Below are 25,922 nucleotides of genomic sequence, written 5' to 3'. Positions count from 1 at the left end.
ACGACACGAAAATTGCTGTGAAGAAGATTACTCCGATTCGAAACGAGAGAAGGGACGAGATGTGTCTCCTCCTCAATTATATCTCAAACAACATCTCATTGCCCATGGGCCATTTCTCTCATCTCCTTGGTGCCCAGGAAAGCCAGAGAGAGGAGGAGGGCTGTGCAGCATCCCCGCCAAGGATCACCCCATCCATACAATCTTACCGTGTAAACCAGGGACAGAAAAAAAACCGGTCGGCCCAGAATACGCGGACGCTACCGCTATCCGTACACAATACAGTACACAAACACGCTGCACCACACCAGTGACAACCACATGCTCGCGTTGCAGGACAACTGCGCACCCGCCAGATTAAAAGAGAGGGGGGGCCAAGTTTCGTCTTGGCGAAGTTGGCTCAAGGGGTGGAGGGGTCGCGTGAAGAAGCGGATACCCGACTCGAGTTCTACAAGTAACGGTAGCAGGAAAGAATCACAGATGGGTTACATGGAAGTGACACGGCGAGGTTGCTTCGAAAAGGGTAGCAAACTAGAGCGCCAAGTTGGTCAGATGAAGAAAAGAAAAAACTGGATTCATGGGCCAATGCTGATCGGCGTGGATACGGATAGGTAGGTAATTGGCCCGTCTTGCCTTGCTTTCCATTCTTTAATTGCACGAGGTCTTCTTTCGTGTAGAATCCTCCTCCGAACCGTGATCCCCGGGCGGTTGCAAGTAAGAGGTTTGTGTGTGGATGTGCCTATCAGCTATCTTGGTGAAACGGTAATACTTGAAACAACCATCATCCCAGCTCGACTCGAGATGGCAGAAAATAATTCACCTTTTTCTGTGTCCGTTCCCCGAGGTTTGGTGTTCCCCGAATCGACCAGCAAAATTGGACCTCTAATAGTTCGCACATGTGGTTTAATCTCCCAAGCACTTTAAGGACGCGGCGGCATTGCGTACCCCTGAGCAGAGTTGCGTAGGCTGCAGGCAGCAGGTTCGCGTTCACCCCCCCCCTCGTTTGCCATGCGGCGCTTCTGATCCTTTTGGTGGGGTTTTGCTCGTACGGACCTAGGACGGGGTGCAGTTGGTTACGAGAAAGTACGAGGCTTAGCTGTGAGACAAGATGGTTATGGGGACGAGTCGACCCGAGGGATTTAGATGCTAGAAAAGCCTCATGAGGCCCGGCTCACCGTCCGGTAGGGCTGAACCTGAACCAGACGTCGAGGCAGTGCTTCGTTCGGTGACGAGCGGGAGCTTTGAACGTCGCTAGCCATATTTTAGCTGTTTATGGATAGACCTGGTTTGCCGGTGAGTTAGTCTCAATGACATTCCGTTTCGTTGGTTTGTAGTCAGCTGTGATCAGTCGTCCTTGGGACAGCCCATCCAACTAAACCATGCACTCGATGTTCATATATGTCACATCGAGGTGGGCACCTTGAAGAATCTCAGAAGTATTTTGTTTGATACTTGATTCGACCGAGGCTACCAGCCCAACAAATTCTCAATACTGGGGCATAAACTTGACAATCTTGTCTTCTGCCACCATTTTACCTTGCCAATTTCATATCTCCAAGCCAATCCTACAGTCAAAAATGGACCGAACACCGAAAGCAAGCAAACGTAGCAGGCTTTGAATGAGCAATCATTGCTCAAGCATTAGTCTCCTTCCCCTTGTACTCGGCTGTCCTGCCGACCTTCTCCCAAGGTGCAAACGCCTGAAGACTTGGTTAGCATTTTTGTAAGTGAGCAAGAGGCAGAATCAGCAGGACTCACGTTCTCAACATTGCGCAACGGCGCAGCAAGCTCCGGGAAATGTCTACACAGCACATCCTTCATGGTGTTCTTCTGCACCCAGTCCATACCCTCCTGCGTGTACACCTCGGGGCACCATCCATCACCGGCGAGGAACCGATCAGACTTGATGCGGCGGCTCGCCATCAGGATGAAGACGCGGAAAGCCGTGTCGCTGAAGCCGAAACCTTCAGGCAGTGGCTCACTGAGCGTGCCAGCTAGGAGATCAACGGCCTCGATATCGCCATTGTATACCTCCTCTAGATCCGCCGCCAACTTTGCGGCCTCCGCACCGGGACCCGTCAGGTCCTTGAAGCTACGGACGGGCGGCATGTGGAACAGACGCCGGAAGGCGTTGTACCTCGGTACGCCGCGCTCACGGTCACGGAGGATATCGACGGTTCCCATATCGAGGTGTCTGCCCTGAGGAAATTCTTTGTCGGCGGGAAGGTGCAGATCACGGAGAAAGTTGGGCATGTTCTTCGCGCGGATGGCGCCGGGGTAGTTGACGCCAAAGGAGTAGAAGACGTCGGCAAAGTTCAAGCCTAGGCCGTTGCTGTTCGTGGTCTTGTCGTCTAATGGCGTGCGGGCTCTTTCGAAAGCGACCTCCTTCATTGGGAGGGTGTCAGCGTGTTGTCCGCTCTTGACTTTGAAGAAGGCAATGTCGTCGGGGACGAGCGGGTGCAGACGGTATACGGAAACGAATTCCTCGGTCAGGGAGTATGGGGCGCCGTCTTGGTCGGTTCCTGAGCCCGGGATGCCTGAGATGACCTCGGACTTGTTGTCAGAGATACGGCCGAAGACGTGCCACAGCTGTTCGGCCTTGTCAGTAATTCCATCGCAAAGGTACCAATAGGGGGCTTGCCTTCTCTCCAACCAACCCCCACCAGTTCGCCTCCATGCCGATCTTCAATGTCGGGTGCTTCAAGATAGCAGGCGTCCACTCGACGGTGTGAATCTTGGCCATGAGTGCACAGTTGATCAACCTTGCCGTGTCAAAGATCTCATCACTCGTCCACGACGGGTTCGACAGCTTAAGATGGCCAGCGATAGCGTTGTGCTCCAAAGCAAAAAGGGTATGCAGCATCTCAAGACCAACCCACCAATTATGATGGAAGCCGGTTTTGGGAATACCGTTCTCGCGAGGAAGGAACTGCTCGCCATTCACACGGTCGACCGCAAGCTGTCCATCATGACAGTTGGATCGAAGCTCCACGGTCTCGGCTTCAGTTGAACCATAGATCTGCGAGCCGTCCCACCAGTGCGTGTTTTCGTTCTTGTAGCCCGGCGACTCATCATCCAGCTTGGAGAGGGTACTGTCGACCTTGGTTTTGAAGATCTTCATCTTCTTGTCTGGCCATGTGTCTCCCTTGGGCATGGGAACGTCCCAAGTCTCCTCGCTCGAGGCATGCTGCGCCCAGTCGTGGACCTGGAACTGGATCCAAGCAGCGGCGAGCAGGTTGACGATCGTGGCGGGCTTGAAGCCACCTTCCGGTCTCGCGAGGATCTTCTCAGAGATGAGTCTCGGGTTTGGCGTGAACAGCTCTTCGTGGGTGGGCATCTTGGCGTGCTCTCTGGGGATGTTGCGGCCGAAACGCATCCCGGCACAGCCCATCTTGGGCGCCTGGAGGTCGTTATAGAGGCCATCTGAGTTCCTGACGGCCATGAACTTGGTGTCGGACATGGGACATTGCGCCGGTGTACCTTGGTCTTCAGGAGAGGGGTATGTGTCGTATAGATTCTCCTGGCGCAGCTCGAATCGCAACGCCAGAAGGTTGAAGGCGCCAATGAAGGCTGGCAATTTGTGCCATGCAATGAAGATGTTGACAACCTTCCAAAATTGGATGAAGAGGAACTTGAAAAGGTCTTCGACCGATTGGCGAACCTGGCTTTTAGTTGCAGGCTTCATGTTTGCTGTTTGCTGAGATATCATTGATTTCCAGACATGACAGAGTCTTCACCAGACGAGTACCATGCCACTCTTATACAGCCATTTCACTTCAACACCTGCAAGCCTCGAGCAGCAGTCACATGCCGGCCAGGAAGAATATCGAGGCTGTTCAAGGCAGTTTCTGCATTAGACCGGCATCTCGAGCCTCGTGTAGCAGCATGTCATCCCGCCACCAGGCAGACGACGAATGGAATTTGTCTCAATCGTCAGCATCTGCCGCGAATAAGAAAGCATTCAGACGCGCTGCCATTCAGCTTGCCTTTTGAAATGTATCCTCGAACCAGCCCCCAAGAACGGCGAAGCCCCAAACCTGTCATCGAATGTCTTGATGAAGAAGGTAGGATTCGGAGTGATAAGTGTGTACTACCCGATGCTGACTCCTCGGGAACGTACGCCGTCCAATGAGCACTGCCGGGGATGGCCTCCCTTCCTGGCCGCCTTGCGCAAGTGGCCGGCTGAGGTCAGCCAGCTGAAGCGCCTGCTGACATGTTTGTCTATTCGACAGGAGGTGGTTCGCACTCGAACGCGAACTTGCAGCTGTAGAAGGCTTTCTTGCTTGAAAAGGGGTGATGTCTGCATATCTATTGCGACTTGCTGGGTGCCAGGCAGGACTCAAAAGTTAGGAATAATTGTGGCCATTCGAGCTTGATTCGATCCAGTGCTGCGATTTGAATGGGTCATACACAGGTGATGCTAAGGAAGGATGTAGAATCGCAGTCGTTCAGTGTGCAAAAGAGCACAATGCTTGCTGAATATGAGGGTGTCGTCATATTACGGAGGCTTCACATAGGCCAAATGATGACCCGGCAGGAGGCTGATGTGCATGGCATGCCTTCTGTAATCGGGCCTCGGCGGAAGGTTGGCCTTAGACATCATGACGAGCAAAGATAAGTCCATCATTGGCATTACGTTCTCTCCTTCCAACCCAATTGTCAGCAAATCCTAGGCTGTCTACTGATTGGGATTGCCTCGCGAGGGAAAGTGCGATAAACTCACGTTTATTTCCCCCTCTCAGAAGTGAGGATTACTTCGGTTCGAAGAGCGTAGACGGAGGGCTTGGCTAGGGACATCGCCAATGGCGCCTCGACTTAATGAAGTCCGGTATTGTAGGGGAACACTGAGACGAAAATGTGTCGTCATGGGAAAGCCGTTCCTGACAGCCCAACGGTCTGCTCTCGATTTAATAGAGGAGCAGGTATTCCGTACTACATTAGAAACAGCCGTGGCAACTTCCACATGTTGAAGGCTACAAGGAGAAGGACCCGTCCACTCTCCTGGGACGGGAGGTAGGCAGGCACAGATACGGCCTTCCCTTTCCAGCGAGCTACATTTTGGCATGTCTTGCATATGAGGAAGGCCTCGGTGGGAAGTGAGCCCTTTCCTGGGATCACGCGGGCTGAGCTCGCTCAAAGCATGTTTGCGCTGAGCACCCGGAGAACTTGCACCCCTGCCTGCTATTCACAGATCCATGCATTTGGTGTCATGGGCGAGGACAAGGGATGTCGGAATGAGTTTTTCGCACGCATGTTGGGGTGGGCATGGATCGCTTGCCTTTAACAGCGTACGGGCGTGGGTGTGACGTCGCAGCGCTACCGGAACCATGGATGGACAACATTCACGCTAATAACTTAAATGCCTCGAGGGGGACCTCTTCTTCATACCACCGCGCAAGGCGATGGATACAATGAAAAGTGTGGTTGAAAATCAAAAATTGCCACAGCGATGGCCCCGAAGGACAATCGAGAAAGGTCTACTCCGCGATGTGCAATGCAGGCATCCCTCTCTGCGGTCCGGATTTCTTGATCCCCAGACCGCCCATGAAGGTAAGTATGAAGAAGAAAAAGAGGAAACAGAACAAAGGCGAGAGATTGGGTGGGATTATATAGGTGTCGGGAGGGCTGCAGAGTGGGGCCACGTTGGCCTCAATCACTCGGTGGGTCCTGGCCCGAGGCAGCCAATGATAATCGAGAAAGGGATATGATTTTTCCATTGGCCAGAAAATTGGGAAGCGGTACGTTCCTAAGTCTTGAGAGCCGACTTCTCACGTGACACTGTGAACGGTTTGGAACAAGACGGGCAGTCGCTGGGTTGGCACGTGGTTGGGTTATGATGTCCAAGACTCAGAGTCTCAGAGAAATGAGCAACGCCTCACAGCAACAGGCAGACGGTCAGCTGTCAGATTGTCCATCTGTGATTGATAAAAGCAGTCCTGTCGGCATTGTTCATGACTGTCCTCTCTCATCTCGTATTTCCCTCTCTAACTTGCTCATATTATTTGAACTGATACTCTAGAGACCGAAGATCCGTGTTAATAGAGGCTGTTAAGGATAGAGCATCAAAATGGCCCAATGAAGACTTTGAAATCAATTTGGAGATCATGCGCCTGCTCTACCCTACACCCACCCACCTTCCCCTGGGGAACCAAGTCTCCGAACCTCCAGCCAACCCTCCGTCTGGGACTCATCGGTTATTCGTTTTAGCAGCCTAGCAACATCGTGATGCCCATGCTGAGTGGCAATCCCCACCGCAGTCTGGCCGAACCGGTCTTGAACTTCCATAGACGCTCCTTTGCTGACCAGTAGCTCTACAATGTCGGGCTGGCTAAATGTAGAGGCGGCGTGGAAGAGCGGGGTGCGTTTGCTTTTGTCCGGAGATTCTACCTCGGCGCCACTATCCAGTAGTAACTTGATCAGCTCGATGCTCGCAATCCCCGAACTACATACCCGAGAGAGAGGACTTCGACCCGACCCGTCAGTCGTATCAAGACGTGCGCCCTTGCGAATGAGAACTTCTGCCATGCCGAGGCCTTTAGAGGTAGAACAGGCATATGAAAGAGGGGTGCGGCCATTGTGATCTTGGATTTCGACTTCCGCATCATTGGCCAACAGCAGTTCGATCAACCCAGTGCTTGCCACTTCTGCTTCGCAAGCCCAGGAAAGTGGGGTCCGACCCTTGGTGTCTCGAGCATGGACCGAAGCTTTCCTTTGGATCAAGAAGTCGGCCACCGCATACTGACCATGACGGCATGCCACACTGAGGGGAGTGAGATGCCCCTGGGTCGGAAAGTCGATGAGTGCGCCTTTGTCGCTTAGCAGCTGCAGGATACCGAGATCGCCACGCATCGCGGCAAAAGATAATGGCGAATGCCCTTTGGCGTCTATCGTATCAAGTCTCGTCTCAGGCCTTTCTTCGACCAGAAGCTTGACAATCGATGCTTGGTTTTCTCTTGCTGCGATTGCCAGCGGTGTCAATGCCTCCTCGTCTAACACGTTGATAGACGCGCCGTGCTTTAGTAAGAGACTGACGAGATCCAGTCGGCCTTGGGCTACCGCAAAAGCCAGGGGTGTTCGATGGTGATGAAAGTCACTTCGGGCATCAACATAGGCCCCGCCGAGAAGAAGAGTCTTGACAGTATCAAAGTGACCAAGCTTGGCGGCTGTAACCAGAGGAGTCTCGTCTGTCCCAAATCGACCGTGCCCCTCAATATACGCCCCATGCTCGAGGAGAGTGCCAGCACCGTGTTCCAGCAACTTTGCAACAGTCACCGGGTACCCGCCTCGGGCAGCAGCATGTAGTGGTGTCACTTCTGATGGCCTCGACGGGTTTGCGCCTAGCTCCAGTAAACATTCGACCGTCCCATGATGACCTCCGGCTGATGCATAATATAAAGGGGTCCGCCCTTGGGATTGTGGTGAGTCGATTGCATGCGCGCGGCTATGAAAGTGCCTAATCGCATCCGAGATCCCGTATAATGCTGCCAACTCTATGCCTGTCGATGGATAGTCACCAGGGACCATAAGACACAACCTCTGAAGGGTGTGGTCATCTTCAAAGAAGCTGATAACGTCGGATCGAAGTGGTGTCGCCTGTGCTGCGTGAAATCCCCACGCATAGACTGCATGCAGGAAAAAGGGGTATTGCCAGTGTAGTTGAGAGAGGGTCAGCCTCGCTTGTGTTGCAAAAGTAAGGTATTTGATACAGGTGCTAGTCATATATTCATGGCCCCCACGGAAGTATTGTTCTTGCCTCCTCTGAAAATATTCATAAGCTGTGTAGTGAACAAGAGTGATGATTCTTTCATTCTTCCCAGTGACGACTAGCCCAGCACATACGGAAAGCATCATATCTACGTCTGGGACGTTTTTGAGGTCGAGTTTCGAATCTTCGAGGTCCACCGCTAGAGCCTGCTGGAGCTCGACGGCTTCGAGTGGTCTGTTTGTGTGCGTGATCCAAGAAACGACCTTTTTAGCCAAATCTTTGTGAAGTTTCTTCTGGTTTTCGATTTTTGTCATTGTGGCATCATATGCCTTGTCATATAAATGATTCTCTGCGAGAGATCGATCCTGTCGAAACTTTTCCAGCGCAGAAAGTATCTTGCGTTCAGAAGTTGCGCCTTGAAGATAACCTACATAAAGCTTAGCAAGTAGAAACCTGTTAGAGATTAGTGAGGAATCGATACAAGGTGGATAACTACACCATAGCAGCAGCTCACATTCCACTTGCAGAAATTGCGACTCGATCCGTGATTTGACTTTCGAGACCAGGTGCGTTGTCAACAAGATCCTGTATTTCAGTGAGGTTATTTCGTGTGTAGCGACGAATGTCTTCTTCGTGGGCTTCAATATCCACGCGAATGTGATTGAAGAGATCTTTCTCGATTCAGGGGAGAGGCCTTGAGGTTACCAATATGTTAATCCTGACCATGGTCTTTGTCTCCAAGCTGGATAGGATTTGTAGGAGGCGCGACTGGCAGCTTCTCGGCTGGCACTCATCAAGTGCCTCAACAATTATAAAGACCCTCTTGAAAGCTCTGGAGATTCTCTTCAACTCTTGGCGTAGCTCATCGGGCAATGGTCTAGCATCGAGACCCTGGATGGCGTACTTTTGATGTAAGTCTCTCAGACTTTTTGGCCATCGGCGCGGTGGTACCCTAGTGAGCAGTTGCTTCAAGAGACTGGAGAGCAAGGTCTCAAACGTCTGGCTGTTTCGCGTCCTGGATTTGCAATAGAGAAATGCGATTCCGACTCCGTCGTCGGCAGTGAACTTAGTGAAGAGATGATCAATCACGACAGAAGTGAGAACGGTTTTCCCGGCCCCGGGAATCCCTGGACAGAACAAGGTTGTACCCATTGAGCTGAGCCAGCCTTGATACTCTTCCGACTTGAGAAACCACTCAACCGTGCCTTCCTGTCTTCTGCGAAGAGCATCGCTTTGTTGGAATCCGTACTGGGCACGACTGATCCAGTCAAGCAATTTCTGGTCCTTGGCACGCCTCTCTGACTGAATAACCTTCTCATTTATGGCAGATGTCATTTGGCGGACTGATATGAATCAGCTTGAATTCAGAAAAAAGGTACAGGAGGCGCACGACTCAGACTAACTCTTCTGGAGCTCCCTTCGGACACCTGGCAACTGTTCTAAAGCCGTGGGCGCTTGGCTGACATTCTCAGGCGTTACATACTCCAATAGTTCCTTTGCAAATGCAGCGGTAGAAGCAGCGGCATACTTCTGCCATATGTCGTTCTTGTGAGAATCCGCATAATCGCAAATGCCCCGAATCACGAGACAGGGAAAGTTGTTGACGAGGCCAGCCGCCTCCATCCCAACACAGAGGACATCAGCCCCAAGGTCCTCTTTGAGTTGATCCCGTTTGATCGCATCCTTGATAACACGATTGCCCGACGCGATAAGCCCGTAATGGACTTGCACCCCCCTAGGTTCCCTGATCCTGAGCATGTCCCGGTCACAATTGGCACAGCCTTCCTCATTCTCCTTCTCTCCCACCTTTTCAGCTTTCAAACTGGTTCCGCTATCACCTTTTCCATCGCCATTGGCTTTGCCTTCAGCTGTTCTTCTGACGCCCTTAGCGTGGGGATATTCTGTTTTAAATAGTCGGTCTTCAAGTTTGTCGGATTTGCCGTGTTGTTCCTTGAGGTTTGGGTACCTCTTGACCATCTCTTCCAAATACTCGGCAACTTTGGAGCCCCGAAGTTCATGTCGGCTGTCGAGCTTCTGCAAGGCCGTGCTTAGAAGCATTGGAGGGTTATTCAAAGCACCTTTCCTCTTGAAGGTGCCCCCTTCTTCATCTTTACCAAGGTCCCACTGTACAACCCCGGGAAACTTGTCTGTCGGACTGCCCACGACGATATCGCCAAGTCTGACTTTGGGAGGTATACCTCCCCCGATGCCTACCATAAGTCCAAACTTGATAGCCGGGAAAGTCGCGAGCATTCGAGTGGCCACAGTCGCCGCAGGCACGACACCGTACATGCCTTTTGGTAGACAGGCAATGACGATGTTGTGGCCCCATAATGAGCCGAGAGTGTAAGTATTGTAGTCGTTATTTGCCTGGGGAAGGTTGGGATGTTCTTTGTCCAACATTGCTATTGCTGCGGTCTGCTCCTTTGCCAGCGCGCAGATCCATCCTACTGTGTATTGATCATGACGGTAGGTCGCGGGTAGGCTTCTGTCGGATAGTCCACAGCTTTCGTTCTTCGTCCTCGCCCGTCCAACATTCGATACATCTGTCATCGTGCCAAACGTGAACTGCGTTTAGTAACTGATTGTAGATGACTGATCAATTCTTTTTCGAAGGTTTATGAGGTCGCCACAGCCTCGATAGGCTCTCATGGAATCGTGTTTGATCAAAGAGAAGCGAAGTTGAGGGAAAAAGAACTCTGAATTTATGGCATGGGATGACGAAAACCAGCACTTGAGACCCCTTACCAAGGACATCAAGAGAGTGAGGCGAGACGGCGGAGCTTGTTTCCTCTGGCGCCTTGCAGCCTTATATACAGACGCGAATGGGTCGCGTCTACCCATCATGTGAGCTGAGCCAGGGCGTCTAGGCTCACCGAGAGCCTGCATAAGCCACTTTTTTCTCGGCGAGTTGGGCGAAATCGAGCGGCAAGACGCTCTAGTTGCAATTGTCACTCGTGGAATTTGTGCCCGCCACCCGCGCAGATGATGAGATGACTCTTTGAGTCTTCAGCACTCTATAGCTCTCAATGGCGATTGCACGGTCGTCTGGCGCGTGACATCATAACCTTCTTCCTGTTGACTTGTTGGCTGTCTTCTTTCCAGATTCTTGTGGGAGCCCCTGTCGATTCGATTGGCTCTTGAAAGGGCCTTGGAATGAGGCGTCAGTATCCGTAAGGTAGAATGAACCGTTGTTCAGGTGCTGGATTACTGAGTACGACCGTAGAATGCCAATAATCATTATCGCATAAAGGTCACTAGCGCGAACAACTTTTGTTACACGGTTTAATTCCCCGATTGAAGATTCTGAGCTTGGTGGCTTCATCGGTGATATGACCGCCGTTGATGGAAGTTCAGGCTTGCTATCGCTTGTGACCAGTGGGCGATGTTTGACACTGCATCATAACGCCAAGACGGAGCTCGCTGCCCAGATTTGACTGACTAATCAACATGTGTAATGGGACTAATGAGCATGCATCCTCTGAAGACGTTCAACGACAAGTTACATCTCTCAATCTCATGCCATCTGTGACATTCATCTTTCCCCCGGGAATGAGAAAATATCACAATGGACCCCAAGGTCTCGGAGTTGCCAAGGGCCGCCTCCAACGATGCCATGCTATCCGAGCTAACCCCACATCCAGCGACTGACAAACCCCCAGACAAACCGCGGCAGAAGACCGCCAGCAGTAGGCGACAGAAGACTTTCACGGGCTGCTGGACATGTCGCGAACGTCACGTCAAATGTGACGAACAGCGACCGGCGTGCCGACGCTGCGTTGCTGGCAAGTTCGCATGTCAGGGATACGGTACGCGACTGACGTGGCTCTCGCCCACGGGACAAGGAACACCAAAGAGTGGTGGCCGGCGCCGGTCGCGGACGAAGGCCAGCCCTTCGTCCCAGAACTTAACACAATTTCCGAGTCAAGAGACATCTCCAGCTGTCGATGTTCAACAGACCGGCCCGTTTCCGGCTTTCCGGTCTTGCGAGTCGCGCCTTGGGGCAGATTACTTGGGGCAAGCTGGCGGAAGCCCTGTGGCGATGGAACAACTGTCTCGAGATGTTCGATCATACGGACTAGTAACGGGAATTCCTCAGGAAAGATATGCTATTCAGTGTGAGTCATTCGGCGCTTCCAATCAATGGGGCACAATGCTCATGGGCAGCCCGACAAGGCCATTGGAAGCATTATCAACTCATGCTAGAGAACGAGAACTCATCAGCCACTGGGCGACGAACCTCGCCCACAAGCTGATACCGATCCGCAGTCCAGCAAATCCATTCCTAACCGTCGTATCGCCCATGGCCCTCGAGGGAAGCCGCCTCGCCAACACGAGATCGACCTCGACCGTCGCCCTCTTCCACGCCGTCTGCGCCATCTCCGCAGCCCACCAGGCGAACCTCAGAGGCACCCACTCACACAGCGGCTACAATGATCTGATGCTCCGTCACAAACAGCTGAGCTTCCACCACCTCATACAAAACATGAACCGCAGAGACCACGACGAGCGAATGGCGAGCTTGGCCACCCTCTGCCTATGGATCCTCACTCACTTCATCACCGGGACCGCGGGCGCCTGGCGCGAGGTCATTAAGGTGACCCGCGACCTCCTCGATGATACGAGTATGGAGACGTGGAGACAGTCAAATACCGCTGCGTTAACGTATGAGTCCTTCTCCTCCACCTTTGCCACAGTCCTTGCCCAGTACCTTGGACGACTTGACGCTCCCGTCCCGCTGAAGACATATCTACCAGATGTAGAGCTATCAAAGAGCCAGATCATGCCGGTTCGAACCCTCGAAGTGGTCTCTTCCTTCAACGCGAAGCTTTTGCAGACGACCACTCTTGCAGAGGAGGACCTCGACCAGCTGGAACTCGAATTCGCCCTGTCTACACCCGAGCCATCCGTGGACTACGACACCGGCAATGCGGACTCGGCTATGGTACACCACCACCGGTCACTATTTTACTATGCATGCCTGCTTTATTTCAAGGGTAACTCTGGGAGGCGAGGCCCAGAAGAGGGCATCCAAGATCTGGTTGCCAGGTGTCTCGACCACATGGAGCATCTCGAGTCTCTGCAGAAAAACAGCAGCCCCAAAGCGTGGATTTACGCTGCAGTGGCTTTCGAGGCCCGCACACCGGATTTGCGAGATAGGATGAGATCTCTATTCTTTAGACGAAAGCCGCTCGGGATCGCCACCTGGGATACGTTGTCACTCGCGGTCGAGGAGATCTGGAAACGCCGCGACTTGGCCGTCCCCGGTTTGGCACCAGAGCCTTGGACGCGAGTTCTTTCACAGATGCCAGAGCTTGACGTGATACTGTATTGAGGCGATTCTCTATTGAGGCCATCTACATCTTTCATTTGTCTCTGAGAAACACTTGATAGGTAAACCCCTAAACAACAACCTCAGGATCCTTCTCGACCTCAGCCAGCAACTCGCTTGGCCCCCTGAACTTGATACCAGAAAAATACTTCTCGCGATGAGCGGCAACCTTATCAACAGGCAGGTCCCCAGCATGACTGGCCGAGAAGATGCCGTACTCCGCAATAATCCGCTCCTCGCCATTCGGATCCGGGTTGGCAACGATATCCTCAATGTACTCAGCCAGGCTGCGATACTTCACACTCATCTGCGGATACTTCTCCTTCATCAACGGCACCACATCGTTCCAGGTCGCCTTGCCTCCCGAAACATACGTGGACCGCTCCCAGCTCTGCGCAAAGAGGAGCTTTCCCACCGCACGAACCACGTCCCGGACGGCAGTCATATCCAAGGGCTCGTTGCCGGTTCCAGGGATCAGCATGCTTTCACCCGTAACGTTGACGGGAATGGCGTCCCCGCCGTCTTTGAGGTAGCGGTCCTGACGCGGGACGACATAGTCAATGAACCACCCAGTCGAAAGCAGCGTCCACTCCAGCCCCGTCTGCTCCTCCAGCATCTTCCGGACAACCCCCTGCCGACGGGCGTAGAAGCCCGGCTGGTCGGGGAACTCCTCCAGGTTACCGCCGTACTCGGCAGGGATGAAGCGCTTGCATGTCTTGCTACTTCTCGCGGCCTCGATGAGGCGCGCGTGGACGTCGATAAAGGCCGGGGAGTAGTCGAGGATATTGGACACCAGGGCGACAGAGCCTTCGATGCCCTCGAGGATCGAGGCGACAGAGTAGTCCGTCACGAACTGCCGGACGCCCTGGATGTTCTCGATCTCGGGCTTGATGGAGCGGGTAAGGATGACGAGGTCGATGCCTATTGCAGGGAGTTCTTCTGCGAAGTAGCGGGTTACGGCACCCGAACCAGCGACGGCGACACGCATTTTGGATTTGGGGGTTGGTGGGTGGTTGAGGAGGGAGACAGTGTTAGTTGAAAGAAAGAGGAAGACAATGATGTAGCTGTACGATTGTGAAGCTGTAAGACTGTTGATGCTTTACATATTTTGGTCATGACGAATGCTAAAGCCGTCTTCTTATACTTGCTCCAGCCTGCCACCAGGGAGTTGAGTTGCCAGACGAGGCAGATCCATCGATCAGCCTCCGGGATCATCGACGAGAGCCTGCGGTCCTAGAACTTACATAATCTTCCGCGTTTATAAGCAGAATGATTGTCAAGCTAAAGCCAAATCATCAATGTAGACAACGAAGCCGACGATGTCGTGGACAGCCCGTGTTAGTCTGCGGATCACTTCCCAATTGGGCAGTTCCCAGCGAGCTTACTCTTGGCGTCAAAACCGCTGATTAAGCTGGCCCAACGACCAAAACCGAGCAACACCAGATAGGCAGCAAAACCCCCCAAAAAGTGACACGGCTCGATATTACATGCACGGTAGACTCAGCGTGTGATAGCGTGTGATCAAGGCATGGGGTATTCCTTTCGATTGTTCTCCGCCAACAAAACTGTTTCCCTCGAAGGTCTGGTATATATACAATGCGGACCAGAATGATAAAGCAGAGCCAAAAACAAAACTTGTTGCAATTTCCTTCTCCTGAGTGACTCGAACCAGAGTCATACTCCCGTCCAAGAACCTGATATCTGCAAAATGAACCCCAAAACGCCATACCAGGGCAATGCCTCGCTCACAGTACAAGCATCAAGCCATGCCATGATCCTAACCCTGAATGCCCTCCCAAGTAAGTTGGTCAGTGATGTCCCTGACACTCAATCCGGTGATACTGAAGACAGTCACGTCGAGCTCTTCATCCGTCATATCCTGTCCAACTTGTTTCTGTCCTTCGAGCACATCGTAAAGTGCGTATATTTGGCCGTTCTTGACCTCCTGCGCGTTCATATTGGCGTCAATGTTTGTCTTGAGCTGCTTGCGCTTCGTCTCCGCTAGAGCAGGGTTGTGATTATCGTATCGAGCCTGCATCTTGGCATGCTCCATCTTCATGTGCTCTAGCTCATCCTCGAGACCCTTGATGACCTTAGCCAAAGCATGTCCAGGAGGCTGAGAAGGACGCATTGTGAGGTCTTCCGCGGCACTGCCCAGCGTCTTATACTGGTCTGAGGGAGCAACAGGTCTGGAGATCTTCACTCGCTTCTTTCCCTCTGCAATGTCGGCAGCAGTGACCGTTCCACGATGAGCCTTGATCCGAGTGCACACAATGCAGTTCTTACAGCTGTGTCCGGCCAAGCTATCCAGGACACGGCGAGCATCGGAGGTCAGGGCGGGACAGTTGCCCTTGACGTCAGTGGTCGAGGTGTGGTCCAGCCCGCCCTGGGTAATCAAATCGACGGTGATGGACTTGTCCTTCGAAGGCTTTGTGGCAGACTTGGATGACTTCTGGCTTTGGCTAGTCAAGTTCCGGGTGGTGTTCGTTGTTTCTTGGTGAACAGTGCGAGACTCCTTCTTGCTCTTCGTCTTCAGGTCGATCACCATGGAGTGAGTCTGGGTCTGGGTGTGCTCGGGTGATTGCATGTTGCCCTCGTCATCGGCTTGGAACGGATCGAGATCGGGGAGAGAAGCCCCCTTGAAGGAGCTCTTGGGAGTGGATTGGGCAGAGATGCTCCTCTTGCTACCCTTGTTCGCAGTGTTGGAGGCCTTACTGCTCTTTTCCTTCGTGCTCTTGGACTTGGAACTCGCTGCCAGGCGCTCGGGCAGAGAGAAGGACACCTTCTGCTGACTGGTCGAGTCCTGCGCGCGGTGGGTGGAGTCTCGTCTCTTGGACCGGGCCTCAGCTGCGACAGAACTCTGTTGACTCTGGACAGTGTTGTCGGTCTCATTTACACTGCGATCTGTCTGCTCTGTGATGTCCTGAATCTTGGCAGCCTTCCTGCCTGGTGTCGCTTGCCTCCGGATCTTCTTCGGTTCTGGAGTAAAATCAAGGACCCTCGAATTCTGTGTGCTGTCAATCGTAATGTCCGGCATGAAGAACGCCGAAGTCATGTTCTCCTCAGTCTCCTCGTCGTCAACTTCCTTATCCAGACGCACGGAAAAGTCATCCGTCTTCCCGAGAGGGCGGCAGTGGTCGAGCTGCTGCTTGAGGAACTCAATCTCCTCCTTCAACTGCATGTTTTCGTCGTGAAGGTCGTGAATGCTGCGCTCGAAACCCGAGTTTTCGCGGCGAAGTATCTTGTTCTCGTTGAAGTATTTCTCGTTGTGTCGAACGAGGCTATCGTTGTCCTCCTTGAGAGTGGACTTCTCTTGATCCATGGTGTGAAGCTCAACCTGCAAGGCCTCGACTTCATCACGAGCTGCCTCGAGATCCTCCTTGGCGTTGGTCGTGGTTTGACGAAGTTCTTCATTCTCAGACATGAGCGATCGCGCATTGGCCCTCAAAGATCTGTTCTCGCTGATGAGAGAGTCTTGCTCGCGCCTTAGAGAGTTGTTGTCGGTTCGCAGAGACTCCATTTCTTGCTGCAGAGTTTCCTGTTCCTTGCGAAGGGTATGGTTATCTTCCTCAAGAGCCTTGTTGTCGGCGGAGCGGACCTCGTGGCCTTGCTTCTCCTGACGGAACACCTCTTGCTGGTTGGTAAACTCCAGAGTGGCGTTGAGCTTATCTTGGGTCTCGTGGAGTTCTCTTCCCTTGATCTCGAGTTGATCCATGAGATCGCCGATTTGCATACAGGCGTCTGAAAGCTTCTTCAAAGCCCGGTCTCGCTCCAAAGACAAGGTGTTATTTTCGACCTCGTTAATGCCGAGCCGGGTGCTTGCCTGGTCCAAGCGTGCTTGCAAAGATGTCATCTGCGACTCCAACTCTGTTACTGGTTAGATGGTACTTCAACGAGGAGTATCAAGATACTTACTCAGCTTCTGTGTCTGGTAGCGCTCCTCGCCAGCTGTCTCGGGCTCTGAGCCTGTCCGGGATCCGAGGGCACTATCGATAGACTTGCGGCCCTTGATGCGCTTCAATTCGGTCTGGAGATGGTCCACCTGATTCTCGAGTTCCACCGCATGCTGCTGAACCAGATCATCGTGCTCCTGAAGGTTGCAAATCTCGTTCCGGATCATATCCATCGACACGAAAATCTTCTCTTCATCTTCGGGAATCGCAAGGCCGTCAACCTCGGCATGATCGTTGGGCGGCAAGGTATCAATGCGGTCCCGCACTTGCCCGTTCTTCACAAAGACGGGGACACCATTCTTCACTGCACCGTTGAAGCGCAAGTTGCCGGAAATGAAGTCGTTAAGGTGAGAGATATCGGGCATGAAGAAAGAGCGGGACGTGGCGCCATTCTGTGCCGGGCTATCGGTAGTGGCCGGTGAAGGGAACGTGCTTCGGATCGTGTTGAATGTGACTGGGGTAGACTTGTTCGTAGGAACGTTGTCGGCTGGGGTATGCTTCGGCGTGGCTTGTGTGGGGGGAGCCAGGAAGTCTGACTTTCGTCGGTCTGTGTTGGCGGCGTAGGAAGATCGTCGTGCTGACTTGTGGTTGCCAGATGCTGATCGAGTGTGGCCTCTTGCCAAGGGACTACGGTTCATCTGCTGTTGAGGGTTGAACTTGAAGCTATCGGCATTGATATCGAATCGGAAAGGTGACTTGGACATGTTGGCTGACATGTCAGACTCGTTGTCCTCGACGCGGGGCTGCATTTCAGCACGCGTCCGCTTAGAACCCTGCCAAGTCATGTCCGTCGAGTCATCGTCGTCCATGTTGGACAGATACTTCTGGACGATAGCCTTGTGGGAAACGGTGTCCTTGTGACGCAATGAGCCCGTGGGCTTGGGAGCGGGGCGGTTCTGTTTTGCTTCGACGTTGGCCTTGGGCTTGCCATAGAATTCGGGCCACTTGCTGTGGGCAGCATCCAAGTCGACTTGAATCTTCCCACCGGTAGGACCGATGATGCGAGCAATGTCTTCGTTGAGCCTGCGAGTGGATTCTCCGTCGGGTTCTGAGAAGACGGAGGACATGGTTGGGCTGACGGTGCCGTGGGAGCCCGTCGAGGAAGGCGGGGAGTTGAATGGATTGTCGCGGTTTGCGTTCATTTCCCGCAGAATGCGAGAGCGGTAGCGGTTGTGTACTGAGTCGGCCTCCATGACTGCCCTGGGACGCGTCGGGCGCGGTTTCCGGGACGGGAGTCGAAAAGAAAAAGTAGATTCACGATGGCGCCGCAATGGCTGGAGGCGACGCGTCGAATAGCCAATGTCGTGGGGACGATTAGATGGTAAGACTGAATAGAAGCAATACCGAGCAAGAGAAAGCTGCTCAAGGCATAGAAGCGCGCACAATGGCTAGACGAAAGACAGAAGAAGCTGTGATGTATGATGAAGTTCACAACCGCAGTAAGTGATGGAGAAGGAAGAAGCGTGGAGGTGCAGGGATCGGTTTGTTTACTTTCGGAGCTGCAGGCGTAAACAATTAGCGATTGGCCGTGGGCGTCAGTGCATGTTAGTGGGGCAGCCCTGCCTCCCCGGCCCAGCTCAGTGCCCTTGCTCGGCGAATCATCACTAACAAGTAACCAGCCTCTAGCCCTCTGCAGATGGAAACGCGTGCTGGTTGGCCTGCGCGGAACAAAGAAACGCGCTCTTTTGTCCGCACGAGACGGGGTTAGAAAATCGTGAAGCCCAAATCACAGATGGTTTTAATACATTTTTTTGTCTTTACGCCGAGGGTTTGGCATACGTATAATTTCAGTTACAAATAAGCATCATACCGAACTCGTGCTGAATATAACCGGGACTGCCAGGCAATTAATTAAGGCAGGACACTCGGTTATTTTTTGTCCATGTCATTCATTACGTCAGCCATCAATGACTTTGCCAAGGGGAAGAGACACTTCCGCTTCCACTCACCGAGCGGCAAGCAGTCGTCGCTGCCCTTCACCTGGATTACCGTAGGTATGGATAAGTAATAGTACCTAGGTAAGATGGTAAGGCACGTGGTAGGTACCTTGCCTAGAGTTTCCACTAATCGTGCTGCTGAATAAGGCACTAGCATGAGGAACGGGAAGACCCTTCCTTGACTTCTACCGCTCACACCAAATGTGATTTAGTAGGTTGGCGCAAGGTGGTTGAGACAGATTCTTGCACGGTCGAGCACATCTCAACGCATCTCCAACAAACCGACTCAGTCCGTTTCACCCTAGCGATGCATTCCCCGACTCGCCCAAGCACTCACGGCACTCTTCAACGGCCCTCGTCTTCCATTCCTACCTCAACGTCAAGTCCCATGACCCGAGACATTTCATCTGTATCTTACCTAGGTACTTACTTTAGTCAGGGAGACGTTGTTTCGATGTTGAAGAGTCTCTATAACCGCCTATATCTGCTTGGGATATGACTGCTCTTGGTCCTGTCCGTGAGCACAAGACGCGAGTCACCAGGTCCACCGACTTGGTCGCCAGATATCGGCAGGTGATCACGCCGACTGTGGGCGGTGCCGTGCCATCGTGGGCGTCGGTTTGGCTTCCTTACACCGCCGAAGAGGCTGGGAATCGTGGAACGGTTCATGCACAGCTAGTCTTGTGCATGGTACGTATTGCTTCGTAGGGAAGCCATACCTATCCTTCTATTCATCTAGTGGGTAGAATGTTCTTTGGACACATGGCTATCACTGCGACAGAGACACAGAGGCAAGGTACACCATATTGATTGCTGCAAGTCTTCTTCATCGGGTAGCCGTACTTGATCGGCAAAGGAAATGCACCGATTCTCTCCCCTCATTGTCCAGGGCAGTGAGGGCAGTGACAGACTGACAGGACAGAGCGCAGGGTCTTGGCGCCGCCAAAATGCCCCGCATGAACTTGTTCTAGTGGCCGCCACCTTTCCGAGGGATGGTGAACGTCGGGTGGATAGTGGGAGGAGGGGAGGTGACCACCACGCACCGCTTGCACCACCCACTTCTGTCAGTTCTGTGACCTCTCGGTGCGCCATTCTGCGACCACTAGAGTCTTGAGGGGACTTTGAGGGGTCCATCTGCCTCGTGCAGGTGGATCTTTTTTTTCTCCAAGGTTTTCCTGCGAAAACGGGCTTGGCTTAGCCCTCGACTCTGGGCCGTCCATCGCCAAAGAGCCCTGCGCCATCGCTCGCTTCCTTCCCGCAGTTCGCCCGGCCGCCGTTTGTCTTGCTCTTCCCCAGCTTTTCCACTGGCTTCCCGTATTGCTGCTTGCATCGCATCGTCCCTTCGCATCTTCCCTCGTCGCGTGCCCTCTCTCTACAAGTTCGCCTATTCATTGTGCATATTATCATCATTGAATTCCCGCCTCGGCGATTGCGAAGTCCTTCTGAACATGGCAGAGCGCTTCTATACATGAGCGGCCTTTTCTAGAGCTGATTGCTCGGCATCATCAACCCAGCTGTCTTATCCTTGTATTTTGATACCAATTCTTCCATCATGGTTCGATTAATCCTCCGACTACCCGAGGCTTGCCTCTCGGGGCTTGCGCTTGCTACGTGCGCAATAGCCCTCGTTGCGACTCCTCCGAATGCGCCCAAGACGCCTTGCCCCATCTTCTATGCCGAAACCCAGCTTCCGACCGATTGCGAACCGAAACAGCCCACGACCTTTCTAGAAACCCCACAGGTTGAAAGGAAAGCTACTGCTTATACGGCCAAGGCCAAAGACGAGCCACTCGAGGCCACCTTTGAAGCTCTAACTGTAATGCAACATGGCTTCTTCGTATCGGATCAGGGAACATGGCCCGAAGCCATCGACTGGACTGCGGCCGTCATGGAAACAATGCTGTCGGGCTCGTTGACCTCGCTTTCGCAAGCATTGGCTGTCCTCGATATTGGGGGCAGCGGTGATAAAGGAGCCAAAAGAAACCTCATTGATACCTTCTTCACTCAACTAGTGGCCTCATATTTTGGCCAGGACGACGTTGCGATCCGCCATCAGGTGTGTCTACGGCCCCCTCAGCATTTGCCCCAAGCAGCGCATGCTGACAAGTACAAAGGCTTTTGACGACATTCTTTGGGTTGTCCTCGGTTGGATCGACGCCATTAAGTTTATTGACATACATTCAGAGCTTTTCTATCACCGGGAAGGCCTCAACGAGAGCGCAACCCCGGGCCTGGGAGATGCTTTAGCAAATGGGCCCTGGCATGGGCAATATTGGATACCCTCGTTTGCTCACCGAGCTAGAATCTTCTGGGACCTTGGATCCAAGGGGTGGGATACACGACTCTGCGACGGCGGTATGAACTGGAACCCAAGATTGGAGCCCTACAAAAACGCCATCACAAACGAACTCTGGATTGCGGCCTCGATCTCAATGTACCTCTGGTTCCCTGGTGATAACAACACCACGCCATGGATCAACCGCGCCAGTGGTGTAGAGGCCACGCGAGAGCCCAAGTACCTCGCCGCTGCCATTGAAGGCTACAGATGGCTCACTGGCGTCAACATGACCAACCATGCCGGTCTCTATGTTGATGGCTATCACGTTGATAGGTCCAAACCGGGCAACACCAAGTGTGATCAACGCAGTGAAGCTGTCTTCACCTATAACCAGGGGGTGCTCTTGACTGGCCAAAGAGGCCTATTTGCCGCCACAGGCAGTGCTTCTTACTTGGAAGATGGGCATAGGCTGATCCAAAACGTCATCAAGGCCTCCGGCTGGGATTTGAGGCTCAACCAGCCAGTTGATGACCTGTCAGAGCTCCCTCCGGGCTACTTGCCTCCCTGGCGAGGCCTGGGCCGAGGAGGCGTCATGGAAGAAACCTGCGACGCTAGCGCGACTTGCTCCCAGGACGGGCAAACCTTCAAGGGCATCTTCTTCCATCACTTTGTAACATTTTGCCAACCACTCGACGCCGCCATTGTTGAGCGCGGCATGACTGTCAACGCAAAAGCGTACGACCAGGTCAAGACGACCCACGCATCGGCCTGCCAGGCCTATCTGAAATGGGTTGAGCACAATGCCAAAGCGGCCTTGTTGACTAAGGACAGGGAAGGTCGGTTCGGTACGTGGTGGGGAGCAGGCATTTTCCTGAAAACCGCGCCGACAATGCAGACGGACGGTATTCCACACGGCGCACCCAACGTGACCGATTACCGTAACTACGGGTTGCCAGATAACGGTGTTTGGGCCCATGGGAAACCGGACAAGGTATGGGCTCCAAATGGCGAGGCGCTCAGGAACCAGAAAAAGAGCTACGTCCTGGTCAGTGACGAGGAACACTCCGGACAGCAGGTTCTGGGGGGTTCTGGTCGACAGGTATCTCACGGAGTGGACGATGACGGATCCGAACGGTATGTGAAGACGACGGCAGCAACCGGTGATCCGAACGACCGCGGCCGGGGTAGGACTCCGGAGACGCAGAACGGCGGAATGGCTTTGATGCGGGCCTGGTGGGAGCTCGTAGCGGCGTCCAATGGAACGTACGACCCATAGCGGCAGACGAGACGACGATGAAGATATGCATCATGTGAATTTGGCTACCTATCTAGCTATTTGCCTTTTTTTGGCCTACGAGTATAGACGAAGAAGTCCTTCCCTGTATTTACGCACGCATGGCATAGCCGCCGGCCGGTTGCGCCGGCCTTCCTTTGGGATACTACTGCTTGTTCTTCTCACCTCTCCGCATTCGCATATCGTGGTCGAGGGTGCTTTTTGCTCTACCGGAGACACCGTGCTCGATGAAGCACCATTCATCCTACCCCACTAACTTACTTTCCAGGATGTCTTACCACCCGCGGGACGCTATCAAGACTACGACTGCTGCGCCGTACCTGACCACGCTAAGATCGTACCAACCCAGCCATCATTGGTCGCTTAGCCGACTGCGAACGATGCTGACATGCTTACATCCCCCCCTCTCGTCACGCAGCAGCTCCATTGCGTGGCTGCTCAGCCATCCATCTAGGGGGCCTGGGAGTTGAAGGAGTGCAGGAGGCTAACTAACACCCTCGCACCTTTGATCGAAAGAGGCCCGGGGTTCGCCAGGGCCGCTTCGAGTGGTTGACTTGGGCGGATCCGGCAGGACGGTGCCGGGACTGCTCCACATGGCTGCCGTGGCTTGGCAGGAGATTCGCTGCTGGTCGTTACGCCAGAACGCCATGCGCCTCCTGGGCTCTGGGGAACGCTTTCGAATCGGTTTCCCAATGGGGGAAGAAGCTTGGAGGGCGCCGATATGGGCTTGTTGGAATCGAGATGGGAATGATGGGTGGTAGTCTCCCCTCTTCGTTGTTATTGTGCGTGGAGGGAACACGATATAAAGACTGGGAGAGTTCCCGATGGTTTGGAGTTTGGTATTTGGAAGAGCATCGAAAGCGCATCACCAAGCATCATCATCAAGCATCGAACAGCAAACTTCAAGGCTCTTTTTTTTCTCAGATAGACCAACACAGATACATTATTGAAGCATTTCACCACATCCCAGCAACAATCCATCAGTCCAACAACCATAACCTACAGCAAGCTCCATCAACAAGCTTTCCAGCCTCCTCCACTTCAACAGCAAAGCAACACATTACCTCACACAATGGGTCTCATCACCGGCCTCGTCTCAACCGTAGTCCACGCCGCCGCCGGCCGGAACCCCTACAGCCACAACCACAACCACAACAACCAATCCCCCGTCATAACCCCCGGCGCGGCCCCCGGTGCCCCCGGTTCAGCCGTCACCGGTCCCCACGAAGGCCACAACCACACCGGGCCCGATGGCCAGCCCTGCGGCATTTGCAAAGTCGCCCTCCCCTTCGGCAAAGGCCGCGAGGCCAAGCGCGAGCGCAGGGCCGCGAGAGACGAGCGGAAAGCCGTCATCTACGCGATGAGGGCGCAGCAGCGCGGTGGGAGGAGGGAGCGGTACGGGTATGATACTGCTGGGTTTATGGGTGTTGCTGCTGGGCCTTATCAACAGCAGCAGCAGCAGGGGTGCTTCAACAGCGGCAACGACAGCAACAACATGCCCCGCGCCGGACCGTCTTCTGCTCAGGAGGAGGGCGTTGGGGAGAGGAGGCGGGCTTCGACGGGGGATGATGTGCCGCCGCCTGCATACTCTGCTGCTGGACCTTCGTCTTTTAGTGTTAGTAATGAGGCGAGTCGGAGTGTGGAGGTTTTGGGAAATGGTGATGAGAAGCAGGGCCAGAAGGCTTGAATGCCTAGGACGATTTCCTTTGTGCAATGAGTAGAGCGAGCGTGGCGTTAGGATACCTTTAGACAGCCTGGATATCATCTTTTCTGATTCGAAATCACCCTTTTTATTTGACTCTTGGTCTTTGTCTAATTCACAGATGCTCAGATGCTGTCGTGACGAATGCTGATGTACAATTGGGGCTTTCACTTTCCTCCATACCCCATCTTAGCCCCCTTAACTTTTGTGCCAAGACCTAGAACCTTTACCCTGGCATGGCATTGCATGACCTGGCAAGCAGCCTCATGACGTTTGCCCGTTGGCTTGCCTCTCACCCACACTTCTGCGGATGGTCATGCTCTGTTCTTTGAGAAAATGCAGTACTCCTACGAGACAACATTTACCGCTGACCGGAGAGACGACGGCTCTGGACCTCGCCGAGGGCCTTGGTGCCGCTCAGGAAGATGGAGGTCGCGACGATGGCGACGGCAGGCAGGGTCTGGAAGAGGGTCCAGGCGCTGTAGTACATGAAGAAGACGCCCTCCATGGCGACGATGGATCCGAAGAAGGCGACGTGGGAGAGAGGCGCAGCGCCGAGGGCCTTTTGGATGTGGTTGACGTTGGCACCGAGAGTGAGCCACTACAGGATGGGATGTCAGTCAATGTTACATGTTAATGTTACAGGACACACTGTTCCTTTCCAATGGGAAACAGAAACATGCCAGGGACGAGAACTTACGCCAATGAGGAGAACGGGAATCGTGGCCAGAACGGCAATGACAAAGGCCAGCGAGATGATCTTGGGAGGGCTGCGGGGGTCCTCGCGGAAGATGTGGCTGATCTCGGGCTGCTTGCCGTAGCGGAGGGGAGCGTCGTAGGTCGGGGCGGCGGCGCTTGCGTCGCGGGTCACGGAGACGTCGAAAAGGGTGGTTTCGAGGGCCTTGGCGGCGCCGAAGGAGCCGATGACGATGCTGGCCTTGAGGGGCTCGTTGGCGAGGAGGAGCTGGACGGGCAGGTCCTTCTGGGCCTGTTGTAGTTCACGAGAATTAGCCTTGTTGCTTTGCCATTGAGGATTTAGAGGAGAATGGGGAACTGGGAACGTACAATGTCGACGACGCCGCGGCCGGTGTCCTTGAGCTCAAGGGGGAAGGGGGCCTCAAGGCCAGACTCGGTCTCCTTGAGGATCAGGAAGGCCTGGTGCGGGCGCTTGGCCTTGTCGCCCTCCTTGGCCGTCAAGATGACCTTGAGAGTATCCTTGGCTCCCAGAGAGAGGGCAGTCTTGAGGGGAGAGGTCGCGCTCAACCTGTTGGGTGGGCAATTCGTCAGCAATTGAGGTTCTCTTGCATCACGGCTTCCTTGTTTCCTCCTTCCCACCAGAGCTTCCAGAAAGCGTAACTCACTTCTCCTTGGTGGCATCCTTGCCCTTGCCAGTAATTGAGACGGTGGCACTGTCGAATCCCCATGATGAGGTGGCCTGCGCGGCACCGGCCGCAAACAGCGCGAGGGCTGGCGTCAGGGAGTTGAGGAATCGCATTGTGCTGCTGAGGATGCTTGTCTGTGGCAGCTTTAGCTTGGGCTTGGGAGCTTCACATCACAGGCAGTTCACTTATGGACAGCTTTCGTGTCCATTACGAACTACCGACTGTGCACGGTCCATGTATAGCGGGACCCTGCAGACGGTGCAATCGTTGTTAGCACAGTCTTCTGCACAGTACAGACAATGGCCTTTCATTCTCACGCATAGTTTACTTCGAATACCTCAG

General features: G+C 53.7%; 8 protein-coding genes across 8 annotated transcripts; 3 read left to right on the top strand and 5 right to left on the bottom strand.

The window, feature by feature from the left end:
- Positions 1–1,631: 1,631 nt before the first annotated feature.
- Positions 1,632–3,682, bottom strand: BDP81DRAFT_461466 (heme peroxidase; the record flags this gene model as incomplete). Its single annotated transcript, XM_060593775.1, has 3 exons — positions 1,632–1,697; positions 1,756–2,586; positions 2,639–3,682. The coding sequence occupies 3 exons, from the start codon at positions 3,680–3,682 to the stop codon at positions 1,632–1,634; spliced, it is 1,941 nt and encodes a 646-aa protein (XP_060444730.1).
- A 2,330-nt stretch (positions 3,683–6,012) lies between these two features.
- On the bottom strand, positions 6,013–10,255 carry BDP81DRAFT_461465 (uncharacterized protein; the record flags this gene model as incomplete). Its single annotated transcript, XM_060593774.1, has 6 exons — positions 6,013–6,042; positions 6,646–7,090; positions 7,325–8,129; positions 8,224–8,377; positions 8,522–9,045; positions 9,106–10,255. 6 exons carry the CDS (start codon positions 10,253–10,255, stop codon positions 6,013–6,015), a joined length of 3,108 nt encoding a protein of 1,035 aa, XP_060444729.1.
- Positions 10,256–11,239: 984 nt separating this feature from the next.
- BDP81DRAFT_33799 (uncharacterized protein) lies at positions 11,240–13,071 on the top strand. Its single transcript, XM_060585980.1, has one exon. The coding sequence runs from the start codon at positions 11,271–11,273 to the stop codon at positions 13,035–13,037; it is 1,767 nt and encodes a 588-aa protein (XP_060444728.1). The 5' UTR covers positions 11,240–11,270; the 3' UTR covers positions 13,038–13,071.
- BDP81DRAFT_33795 (uncharacterized protein) lies at positions 12,905–14,374 on the bottom strand. Its single transcript, XM_060585979.1, has one exon. The coding sequence runs from the start codon at positions 14,020–14,022 to the stop codon at positions 13,105–13,107; it is 918 nt and encodes a 305-aa protein (XP_060444727.1). The 5' UTR covers positions 14,023–14,374; the 3' UTR covers positions 12,905–13,104.
- A 3,326-nt stretch (positions 14,375–17,700) lies between these two features.
- BDP81DRAFT_292353 (uncharacterized protein) lies at positions 17,701–18,180 on the bottom strand (the record flags this gene model as incomplete). Its single annotated transcript, XM_060583076.1, has 1 exon — positions 17,701–18,180. A coding segment is annotated over one exon (480 nt), but the record flags the coding sequence as incomplete, so codon positions are not given.
- Positions 18,181–20,476: 2,296 nt separating this feature from the next.
- Positions 20,477–22,478, top strand: BDP81DRAFT_320290 (glycosyl hydrolase; the record flags this gene model as incomplete). Its single annotated transcript, XM_060584512.1, has 2 exons — positions 20,477–20,980; positions 21,039–22,478. The coding sequence occupies 2 exons, from the start codon at positions 20,477–20,479 to the stop codon at positions 22,476–22,478; spliced, it is 1,944 nt and encodes a 647-aa protein (XP_060444725.1).
- Positions 22,479–23,568: 1,090 nt separating this feature from the next.
- On the top strand, positions 23,569–24,183 carry BDP81DRAFT_450056 (uncharacterized protein; the record flags this gene model as incomplete). Its single annotated transcript, XM_060592476.1, has 1 exon — positions 23,569–24,183. The coding sequence occupies one exon, from the start codon at positions 23,569–23,571 to the stop codon at positions 24,181–24,183; it is 615 nt and encodes a 204-aa protein (XP_060444724.1).
- Positions 24,184–24,262: 79 nt separating this feature from the next.
- BDP81DRAFT_375378 (Dolichyl-diphosphooligosaccharide--protein glycosyltransferase subunit Swp1) lies at positions 24,263–25,717 on the bottom strand. Its single transcript, XM_060586718.1, has 4 exons — positions 25,560–25,717; positions 25,264–25,462; positions 24,899–25,186; positions 24,263–24,799 (listed from the first exon to the last, which is right to left on the bottom strand). Exons 1-4 carry the CDS (start codon positions 25,691–25,693, stop codon positions 24,560–24,562), a joined length of 861 nt encoding a protein of 286 aa, XP_060444723.1. The 5' UTR covers positions 25,694–25,717; the 3' UTR covers positions 24,263–24,559.
- Positions 25,718–25,922: the final 205 nt, after the last annotated feature.

Source organism: Colletotrichum phormii (assembly GCF_030913505.1).
Source record: "Colletotrichum phormii strain CBS 102054 chromosome Unknown BDP81scaffold_11, whole genome shotgun sequence".
Classification (NCBI taxonomy): domain Eukaryota; kingdom Fungi; phylum Ascomycota; class Sordariomycetes; order Glomerellales; family Glomerellaceae; genus Colletotrichum; species Colletotrichum phormii.
The sequence above is the reverse complement of the archived record's forward strand: the minus strand, read 5'-3'. Positions and strand labels throughout refer to the sequence as shown.

What these genes read in the sequence shown, in the direction of transcription:
- BDP81DRAFT_33799 (XM_060585980.1), top strand. Translation starts at nt 11,271, where the DNA reads ATGGACCCCAAGGTCTCGGAGTTGCCAAGGGCCGCCTCCAACGATGCC.
- BDP81DRAFT_33795 (XM_060585979.1), bottom strand. Translation starts at nt 14,022, where the DNA reads ATGCGTGTCGCCGTCGCTGGTTCGGGTGCCGTAACCCGCTACTTCGCA.
- BDP81DRAFT_375378 (XM_060586718.1), bottom strand. Translation starts at nt 25,693, where the DNA reads ATGCGATTCCTCAACTCCCTGACGCCAGCCCTCGCGCTGTTTGCGGCC. An exon ending in AAGGATGCCACCAAGGAGAA is followed by an intron (nt 25,463 to 25,559) that starts GTGAGTTACGCT and finishes CCCACCCAACAG; the next exon opens with GTTGAGCGCGACCTCTCCCC. An exon ending in TTCCCGTTCTCCTCATTGGC is followed by an intron (nt 24,800 to 24,898) that starts GTAAGTTCTCGT and finishes CCCATCCTGTAG; the next exon opens with TGGCTCACTCTCGGTGCCAA.